Below are 11,073 nucleotides of genomic sequence, written 5' to 3' on the forward strand. Positions count from 1 at the left end.
CTCCAAAATTTTTTAGACGGTAAAACCTTCACCTCAAATGAGGAGGTCAAAAACCTCCTCGATCAGTTTTTTGCCAGCAAAGACCAAAAATTTTATGAGCGTGGAATTATGTTACTACCAGAAAGATGGCAAAAGGTGTTGGACCAGATCGGTCAATATATAATTTAATAAAGTATTTGTTTATTATACGAAAACTCTTTCATTTCCACAAAAAAAAAAAACGAAATGACTTTCCGAACAACCCTATATATTTTATTAATCAGTAAATTCTTAATGACCCCCTTTGGAACATTTACCCTGTATTTGCTCGTTTGTAATAAGAAGTAGAGAAAAAGAACAAGATGAAGATAAAGAGTCTGGTATGCTCCAACATCTTAATAATCATTAAGTTTATTATTTCTTACCTCCTGTTTTGATACCAAGTTTTCACTTGTGTTTCGGACAAATTAAGAGCATCGGCGACATCACTCCGATCGGCTACTGAAAGATACTTTTGACAACGAAACTTGCGCTCGAGGTAAGCCAGTTGAGCGTGGGTGAATGCAGTTCTTCTCCTTCTCGGCTTTCTACCTTTCGAATTGGTAGTGATATCGTCCAAAATTTGTTCCGATGAAGTATTTACGAGTGATAACTTGTCCGTCGTGTTCGTTATATTATTGCTCTCGCCTTGTGAATCCTCAAGTATTTCAACATTATTCGTTAAAATGTGTTCTGTAAAAAATTCAAACACTTCTAACTGTTACGTATTATGTATGTATTTAGCACCTATCTGTAGGTAATATATAAGTAGTATGTTCAACATAATGTATTATAAACAAAAAAAACACTTTAAAAGGTAATATACATACATAGATACCTATGCAATTTATTCGAAAACTAACTTTAAGCATATTGTATAGATATGTTTTAGTATCATAGCATTAACTAAAGTACGTGCAGGTAGATTTTATAAAACGTATGTACGAAAGCGGTAGGTAAAGTCTAATTGGGAATGCTGTTGTAAACAATGTTGAAGGCGAAGAGTGTTAGTGCCACACACCGTCTACAAAGATTAATTAATGCTCCAAGCAATGTCTCCTCTTCAACTAAGTCGAATAATGGCACTACCTGCAGTAATACGCCACTTTCAAATCAACGAGAGAGACAAGCAAAAAGCTTGGATTTCATTAGGGCGAATTCATGCTAAAAAATACAATAACGGTAGATGTATGTGAAGGCTCTTCACGATTTACACAACAAACATGGGCAATTGAGTATAAAGGGATATGGATATGAGACACTTTTTTCGTTTCTATACCTACAGGTGTACATCAGGTACATCACGAGTGGACCTTCTTAAATGAAGATCTCATCCCAGAACCTAACTTGATCATGATCAAAAAATATTCTGTCAACGTTGTTACAATTGTTAATATTAACAGATACGTATATCAGGCAAACAGTTAATAGTTTTTAAAAATTCGTAACGGCCTCGAATATTGACCAAGTAATCTTAAATAATTATTGTAGTGCAGTTATGGATACAAAATAAAAACCGTTACACGTGATGTATGATGTTATTACACAGAAAAATACTGGCAATAGCAAGAGTGATTCATTCCCCAGATAAATATTAATATTGAAAATGATGAAATTGGTCCATTAGTGTTTGTGGTCTTTTTAGGGTTTTCGTACCTCGAAATGATAAGAGGAACCCTTATATGATCATTGATCACTTTGTTGTCCGTCCGTCAAGACCCTTTTTCTTAAGAACGCATGGAGGTATCGCGTTGAAATTAATACCAAATACTCAGATCTACAATCATTTGTAGCCGTCAAAAAATTAAACCTTTATGTCAGTGCAATCAAAAGATACGGCCGTTTATGCCGCATATTTTGACACTCGCAAGGGAATCAAAACATGTAGGGTACTTCCCGCTCACCTAGAATCATGAAATTTGGTAAGAAGCAACGCCAACACAATTAAGGTAAAAATGTAAAAACCGTAAATTTACAGTTACATAACAAAAAACAATATTTTTTAATTGTATAATAGTAATTATTTATACTTTTTTGCGTCATATATTTTTTTGATTAAACATCCCTTCTCAGGATAGGAAAGAGTGGAGGTACGTGGTGTCCAACCAGATTTAGGACTGACGACCTTATGATGGTGAAACATCCCTTTGTTGCCATAAGAATCTCCGGAGAAAGAAATTGATAGGATAAAAAACTAGGAAATAAAAAGAAATATATCTGATGATGCTGATTTTTGCTGGTTAGCTCCTTGCGCGATAAAGAACCTCGTGCCAAAAGTTGCTCTTTTAAACATCAGCAGTGAAACAAAATAGACAAATGTTAATCGGTATTATATTACGTACCGATTGTTTCACGAAATTATTTTTATTATCACTGATGCTCTATTTAGAAATCTGTTTAAAAGACAATTGTGAGTGGTGCGTCTTCTGACCTGTATGCTTTGAATTTGTTTGCAACTTTTACAAAAGTTAAATTTTTTATTTACTAAACCGACTGTTTTTTTTTATTTGTAAATACATACATACAAGATGCGTACTTAATATATTAGGTACCTACTATACCTAAAACTAGTTTACTTTTTGAAAACAATTATCTATTGGTAGGTATATCTACATAATATGATTGCCACTTTTCCATAAAATATTAGGTACCACTCACTATAAATTCATGAAACACACAACGAGACACAACTAATTTACGTACCTGGATTTTTTGAGTTTGATATAACATCACTTAAGAGATCTTTAATGAAGAACGACCGCGTTTCTTGCATACTTGTTGATACTTTTTTGTTTTTATCACTAAATGAATAGATTGAAAATGAACTTAAGTTGATACAATAAACTGAAATTTTAAATATTCAATATAAATAGATAACAACAGCTTTCGAATGCAATAACGAAATGGATAAGTTAGAAAAGTCGAGTTAAAAAAAAATTGATAATAGGTGGGTAATACCTATTTTGTGGGACACGTTTTTATAAATTTCTTCCGGAAATGTAATACGGTTCGGCATTATCTAATCGTAAAAGAATTTGTCATACTAAAAGGCGCTGTATAGTACATAATCTTGCTCGTTTAGGTCACATTTGCAAAACCCGCCCTTAAAACCGACGCTCCTCCTTTCGCAAAACAAATCGCGAATCTGCTTTTCGCGATCAGTTTTCGGTTGCGCAGACACTGATGACCAGCAAACAATAAATTGATAACGGCGGTAATCAGTTTCAGTGACATTAATTATCCTTATGAGTTTAATACCTGTAATTATAACAGAGGCGCCAATTGAAGAACATAAAATAAATAGGAAGGGTAGGGAGTCCTGAAACGCCGCCGAAAAAAATAGAAACTGTTGCTGAATTTTGATTAAAGTAATCAGGATATCTGATAGTTTAATCTGTTCAATACTGTTGAACCAATTATTGTTCCTACCTACTTGTTACTTATTAGGTATGTCTTGTCTATAGTAACCAATCCAAAATGATGTATTGAAATCATTAACCGTGGAAGTGAAGTATTTGTAAGTAATAATAATAATAATAATAATAATAATAATAATAATAATGTGTTTATTTAGCTTCTTGCTACATTGATTACATTAATATATAAAAAGTAATTTAGAATATTAATAATAACGATTAACTTTATTTACTACAAATTCTATAACTGTAGTGAGATCACATCTATAAAGCAGCTAGAAACTACATTGTCGTAAGTGACTATCAAAATTTTTGACTCGAATCAGTATCACCTACAACGTAAAATGGTTGAACTNTTAACTTTATTTTCTACAAATACTTATAGGTATCTACTAATTGCTTTTATGATCCCAGTCTGCTGTCAATGTAGTAACATTTCAATTTAAAAACTTGTGGGTGAAGGGAAAAATGGCCCTAGCCATGGTCCCATTTAGTTATTTAGCCGTTTTCGACAAAAAAAAAATATTTGCGGCTCTTTACAGTAAGAAATATATATAAGTCACAGCGGTTATCATAAAATTTACGAACTCTGGAGAGGGAACCAAATCAGCCAAGGAAGCGGTATAGAGCTAAGAACACCAGTAAAACCACCAACGTTTGACGGAAAGTCCTCATGGACTACAAGCAATTCGAGGCGGCTGTTAAGGCGAATAACTGGGCGCCTGAAGAAAAAGTCACTGCGTTGACCGTTGCGCTTCGTGGAGATGCATGTGACATTTTGAACACCCTTTCTCCGGAAGAATTGACGGATTATACACAGTTGGTAAAACAGTTAGAGTTGGGCTACGGCGAGGCTCATTTGACAGCGGTGTATCAAATCCAACTGAAAACCCGTCAGCAGAAACCAACGGAATCCCTACAAGAATTCGAGGCCGATATTGCGAGACTGTCCCGACTGGCCTATCCTAATACAGGGTCTGTCCGGAAAGTAATAGGACTGATTTCCTTCCGCTGCGACTGTACTTCGGAGCGTGCGCGTACCGACTGGATTCGGTAGAGGGCATTCCTAGCTAACGAACGAGCGGCTGATGAGTTGTCTCCGAGCACCTGGAGAATCAGAACAGGCTTTTTCGCGTGACGTGTGAGTGGTGTAAACCGAAAATGCAGCGTTCGTTAGAGCAGAGGTACGGGATTAAATTCTGTGTGAAACTCGGTAAATCTGCGACAGAGACGTTTGATATGATCAAGCAAGCCCAGATGTTGCTTTAGCAAGAAGTGGAGTGTTTCGGTGGCAACAGACCTTTTCAGAGGGCCGGTAAGAGGTCGCTGATGAAGACCGTGATGGAAGACCTTCGACTTCGACAAACACCGACAATGTGACTCGTGTGCGCGAAGTTTTGAACTCAGACCGTCGACTAAGTATTCGTTTAATTGCCCAGATATTAAATTTACCAAAATCTGTGGTTTATGACATTGTGACGGAGCATTTGAACATACGCAAGGTGTGCGCGAAGATGGTCCCAAAAGTGCTCACTGACGACCAGAAATTGCGCCGAGTGGAAGTGTGCCAAGAAAATTTAAACATGTGTGAAAGTGACCCCCAATTTTTAAATAACGTAATCACAGGTGACGATTCATGGATCTTTGAGTATGATCCCGAGATAAAGAGGCAATCTTCCGAGTGGCACACGCCGGTATCTCTTCCACCATGAATTTGTTCCTCCTGGAGAAACCGTCAACGCCAAGTTTTACGTGGAAGTGCTCAAGAGACTGAAACAAAGGGTCAATGGAAGTTGCAACACGACAACGCCCCGGCTCACACCGCCTTTCTTGTGGACAGCTACCTGACAAGGCCGGCATCCCAACGCTTCTGCAGCCGCCCTACAGCCCAAATGAGCCCCCTCCCCCCGGACTTTTTTTTGTTTGCTCGCCTGAAAAGGCCGATGAAAGGCAAGCATTTTGAGACGACAGAGGGGATCCAAGCAGCATGCACCGCGGCTCTTAAGGCTATTCCAGTGAATGCCTTCCGTAACGATTTCAATGCTTGGAAATCGCGTTGGCAGTGCTGCATCGACGCAGAAGGAGTCTATTTTGAAAGTTTTTAAAGAATTGTTACGATTGGCTCCATAAATTTTTTTAAATCGACTCAGTCCTATTACTTTCTGAACAAACCCTGTACTCCAGACGAATTGATAGTGGAAGCATTTTCTGATGGATTTCAAGACAGTGACACTCAACAACGAATACGCCTTGGTCAACCTAAGACGCTAGCTGATGCATTGGCTCGTGCATTGGAGTACGAAACTGTTAAATGGGCCTATAGCAAACAGGGAAGGGTTCGGCAACTGTGTGATGAAACGGATTCGTCAGAATCTTTAGAAGAAACCGTCTGCCGAATCATCTCCAAGTTCGATAAAGAAACTCGAAAGCTAAGATGTTGGAAATGCGGCGAACTAGGTCATACGAGGAGGCAGTGTAGGAAAAATACTCCTTCCCCAAGTACTTGACGTCAAACAGACTACAAGCAATGTATGGAAAAGAATGAAGAAGCAATTCGACGCGTCACGGTAATCGTTGACGAGTGGTTACCTGAAAATATAAAACACGACCAAGAAAACGACCCGGACTTGAAGAAGGTGATGGAATGGAAAACGACCAACGTGGCAGCAAATTTCTTCCTGTATCCAAGTTCTAAAATCGATATGGGCTCAGTGGGACTCAATGGTTTTGGAGGATGGCATCCTGAAGCGTGTTGTTGAAAGTCCAGATGGAGAGGAAGATGGGAAGTAATTGGTTATTCCTCGAAACAAGGTTAGAGAGGTGTTGCAGTATCTTCATGATGGATCATCTGGTGACCATTTTGGAATGAATAATACGCTTCGGAAAGTTCGTGAGCGATTTTATTGGGTGAACAGTAAGGAAGATGTTAAGAATTGGTGTAAGAAGTGTACCACCTGTGCCGCGAGTAATGGACCACAGAAAAGGTCAAGGGCGCCAATGCGTCAATACAATGTCAGTGGCCCCTTCGAACGAATCGCAATCGATGTGGCGGGTCCATTCCTAGAGTCCGAGAAAGCTAACAAGTACATTGTGGTCGTTATGGACTATTTTACCAAGTGGGTTGAAGTCCATGCCCTTACGAAGCAGGAGTCGGAAATCATATTTGAGGAGCTGGTGAGAGAGTTGATCAGTCGCTTTGGGGCGCCCTTGGAGTTGCACTCAGACCAAGGGAGAAATTTCGAATCGGCTATATTCCGTGGAATATGCGAGCTCCTAGGAATAAAGAAAACTCTAACTACTCCACTCCATCCACAATCGATCGGCATGATTGAGCGAATGAACCGGACCTTGATTAAATATCTCTCGAAGGTATTGTCTCATCACCAAAGGGACTGGGACCGCTATTTGCCTTTATTTTTAATGGTATACCGTTTATCTGTCTATGAAACGACTGCTCAAACACCTGCCAGTGTCCTTTTTGGAAGGGAGTTACAAAAACCTTGTGACCTCAAATTCTGCTGCTTACCATGCACCTACAAGTAATTTGTAGTCAATTGGCAGTGCAATTTCTGGGGATCGTCTCTGTGATTGTGCTAGCATGTAATTCTTAAGTGATTGTTTGTTTTTATTTGTTGTGTATATGACGATTAAGTGATCATTATGTCTTAAAGCAACGCTTAACCATCTTCCTGTGAAGATACAAGCGAGTCTTTATTAACAAAACTAGTATAAAATTCACCAGTACAATGTTCGAAAACGTTAACTTGCTTTTTATAAGAATTGAGCGCTGAATTATCAGCAAGCTGTTTAGTAATTCGTAATGACTATTAACTAATAAAATGTTGCACTTATTTAAATCACTCAATGAACAAAGAAGAAGGTTGATTACTACTAGCATATAGTATGTATGTAATGTTACCAAGAAGTCTGAAGTGATCATATGTGATGGTGAGTTCATTTGGCATTATATTACAGGATTAATTTTAGAAAATGTAACATGCTTATTTTATTTGAGAAGGCTATGCTTTGTTGTTTTTTCCTTTCATGTATCATTAGTCGCATAGAACGCACCCAATTTTTCCGTAGCATAAATTGAGGTTAAGTTGCATCTCTGGTTATTCGATTTTGTTATTTTGACAAATGCTTGCGTTTTTTAAAGTCGAGACTTCTTCATTGTAAAACGTTGGTTGATTTTGGTATTTTATTTGGTTTTTGGTGCGCTTTGTGATTTATCTCCTGTTATTTATTTAATAACAGTTAATTTGTTTTTCTTGACGATTACTTGCAGATAGTTGACTTAATAGTCTGCTGCGGTGTAGGACTCCGTGGAGTTTGTTGCTTGTTGCTTACCATTAACCTCGAAGGAATTGGCAGTGAAATGGCAGTGCAATATCTGGGGATTGTCTTTGTGATTGTGTTATCATCTAATTCTTAAGTAAGTGATCCCTTATTTTTATTTGTTGTGTATATGTGGATTAAGTGATTTTAATGGCTTAAAGCAACACTTAATCTTCTTCCTGTCATGATGCAAGGGAGTTTTTATTGACAACACACACTGGTAATAACTTCACCAGTACAATGTTCGAAAACGTTAACTTGCTTTTTATAAGAAACAAGCACTTTATTTTTAGGAAGCTGTTTAAGTAATTCGTAATCACAATTAATTTATAAAAAGTTACACATATTTAAATCACGCAATGAACAGAAGAGCAGTTTGATAATTACTGCAGTAGGGTATGCAGGTAATGTTAGTAACTAGGCTGAACGGATCATATGTAACAGTTAGTTCATTTGGACATTATATTATAGGTTAAATTTTTGAAAATGCAACATATTAATTTAATTTGATCAGGGTATGCTTTACTTTGTCTGGCATTTTTCCTTTCATGTATCGTTAGTCGTATGGAACGCACCCAATTTCTTCATAGCATAAATTGTGGTTAACATGCATCTATGGTAACTTCAGTTACTTGATATTGTTATTTTGACAATTTATTGTGTTTTGTAATGTGTTGGCTTCTTCATTGTAATGCTTTTGTTAATTCTGGTATTTCAGTTGGTTTTTGGTGTGTTTTTGTTATTTGTTTCATGTGATTTACTTAATAACAAAGTTAATTTGTTTTTCCTGTCAACTATTTGCAGATAGTTGACTTAATAGTCTACTGTGCTGTAGGACTCCTTGGACTTTGTTGTTTGCTGCTTACCATTACCTAGAACGAATTTGCCGTCAAATGGCAGTGCAATAACTGGGGATCGTCTCTTTGATTGTGTCAGCATCTAATTGTTAAGTGAGTAATTCCTTGTTCTTAGTTGTTGACTATATGTTGATTAAGTGATTATCAGTCTTAAAGCAACGCTGAACCATCTTCCTGTGATGATAGAAGGGAGTTTTTATTAACAAAACTAATATAAAATTCACTAGTACAATGTTCGAAAACGTTAACTTGCTTTTTATAAGAAACAAGCACTTTATTTTTAGGAAGCTGTTTAAGTAATTCGTTATCACAATTAGTTTATAAAAAGTTACACATATTTAAATCACGCAATGAACAGTGGAGCCGTTTGATGATTACTGCAGTAGGGTATGCAGGTAATGTTAGTAACTAGGCTGAACGGATCATATGTAACAGTTAGTTCATTTGGACATTATATTATAGGTTAAATTTTTGAAAATGCAACATATTAATTTAATTTGATCAGGGTATGCTTTACTTTGTCTGGCATTTTTCCTTTCATGTATCGTTAGTCGTATGGAACGCACCCAATTTCTTCATAGCATAAATTGTGGTTAACATGCATCTATGGTAACTTCAGTTACTTGATATTGTTATTTTGACAATTTATTGTGTTTTGTAATGTGTTGGCTTCTTCATTGTAATGCTTTTGTTAATTCTGGTATTTCAGTTGGTTTTTGGTGTGTTTTTGTTATTTGTTTCATGTGATTTACTTAATAACAAAGTTAATTTGTTTTTCCTGTCAACTATTTGCAGATAGTTGACTTAATAGTCTACTGTGCTGTAGGACTCCTTGGACTTTGTTGTTTGCTGCTTACCATTACCTAGAACGAATTTGCCGTCAAATGGCAGTGCAATAACTGGGGATCGTCTCTTTGATTGTGTCAGCATCTAATTGTTAAGTGAGTAATTCCTTGTTCTTAGTTGTTGACTATATGTTGATTAAGTGATTATCAGTCTTAAAGCAACGCTGAACCATCTTCCTGTGATGATAGAAGGGAGTTTTTATTAACAAAACTAATATAAAATTCACTAGTACAATGTTCGAAAACGTTAACTTGCTTTTTATAAGAAACAAGCACTTTATTTTTAGGAAGCTGTTTAAGTAATTCGTTATCACAATTAGTTTATAAAAAGTTACACATATTTAAATCACGCAATGAACAGTGGAGCCGTTTGATGATTACTGCAGTAGGGTATGCAGGTAATGTTAATAACGAGGCTGAACGGATCATATGTAATAGTTAGTTCATTTGGACATTATATTATAGGCTAAATTTTTGAAAATGCAACATGTTTATTTAATTTGATATGGATATGCTTTGCTTTGGTATTTTTCCTTTCATGTATCGTTAGTCGCATGGAACGCACCCAATTTCTTCATAGCATAAATTGAGGTTAACATGCATCTATGGTTATTGGATATTATTTTGACAATTTATTGTGTTTTGTAATGTGTTAGCTTCTTCATTGTAATGCTTTTGTTAATTTTGGTATTTCAGTTGGTTTTTGGTGCGTTTTTGTTATTTGTTTGATGTTATTTACTTAATAACATAGTTAATTTGTTTTTCTTGTCGATTATTTGCAGATAGTTGACTTAATAGTCTACTGTGCTGTAGGACTTCTTGGACTTTGTTGTTTGCTGCTTACCATTACCTAGAACGAATTTGCCGTCAAATGGCAGTGCAATATCTGGGGATCGTCTCTGTGATTGTGTAAGCATCTAATTGTTAAGTGAGTAATTCCTTGTTCTTAGTTGTTGACTATATGTTGATTAAGTGATTATGCAGTCTTAAAGCAACGCTGAACCATCTTCCTGTGATGACAGAAGGGAGTTTTTATTAACAAAACTAATATAAAATTCACCAGTACAATGTTCGAAAAGGTTAACTTGCTTTTTATAAGAAACGAGCACTTTACTATTAGCCAGCTGTTTAAGTTTAATCATTTGAATCACTTAATAAACAGAGAAGCAGGTTGAGAGATAGCTGATCCCATCCCATCCCATCCCATCCCAACCCAACCCATCCCATCCCAAACCCAACCTAACCGAACCTAACCCAGCCCAACCCAATCAACCCAACCAAACCCAACCTAAGATAACTCAACCACCCAACCCAACATAACTAAACCCAACATAACCCAACACAACCCAACATAACTCAACCAAACCCAACCCAACATAACCCAACCTAAGATAACCCAACATAACCCAACCCAACCCCTGGGTTAGGTTAGCTTAGGTTAGGTTAGGTTAGCTTAGATTGCGCTGGATTGACTTGGGTTGGATTGTATTATGTTTTATCATGTTAGATTGGTTTATTAAGGAAGGGAAAGTACGAAAAGGTGGCATGGCGCAAGTTTGACCTGGTTAGGTTTGGTTAGGTTAGGTTAGGTTAGGTTAG

The 11,073-nt window shown here is 36.8% G+C and overlaps 1 protein-coding gene and 1 long non-coding RNA gene across 6 annotated transcripts in view; one reads left to right on the forward strand and one right to left on the reverse strand.

Moving 5' to 3' along the window:
* The window catches only part of LOC108733941 (barH-like 1 homeobox protein), a 6,630-nt gene extending 3,680 nt beyond the window's left edge, over positions 1–2,950 (reverse strand). Inside the window, exons 1-2 of the mRNA XM_018465302.1 lie at positions 2,722–2,950; positions 405–711 (exon numbers count right to left, since the gene is read on the reverse strand). Coding sequence (XP_018320804.1) covers positions 405–711; positions 2,722–2,791 — 377 coding nt within the window. The 5' untranslated portion in view covers positions 2,792–2,950. The remainder of the gene's footprint in view (positions 1–404; positions 712–2,721) is intronic.
* Positions 2,951–7,520: 4,570 nt separating this feature from the next.
* Positions 7,521–11,073, forward strand: part of LOC108733958 — a 6,013-nt gene continuing 2,460 nt past the window's right edge. For 2 of the 5 annotated variants that reach the window (XR_003230936.1, XR_003230940.1), the window contains exons 1-4: positions 7,555–7,869; positions 8,577–8,722; positions 9,425–9,570; positions 10,257–10,402. This is a non-coding gene — a long non-coding RNA (uncharacterized LOC108733958). Of the gene's footprint in view, positions 7,870–8,576; positions 8,723–9,424; positions 9,571–10,256; positions 10,403–11,073 lie in introns of all 5 variants that reach the window. The other 3 variants (XR_003230938.1, XR_003230939.1, XR_003230937.1) reach the window with 3 other exon arrangements.

This window comes from Agrilus planipennis, unplaced genomic scaffold (genome assembly GCF_000699045.2).
Source record: "Agrilus planipennis isolate EAB-ADULT unplaced genomic scaffold, Apla_2.0 scaffold43, whole genome shotgun sequence".
NCBI classification, from domain to species: domain Eukaryota; kingdom Metazoa; phylum Arthropoda; class Insecta; order Coleoptera; family Buprestidae; genus Agrilus; species Agrilus planipennis.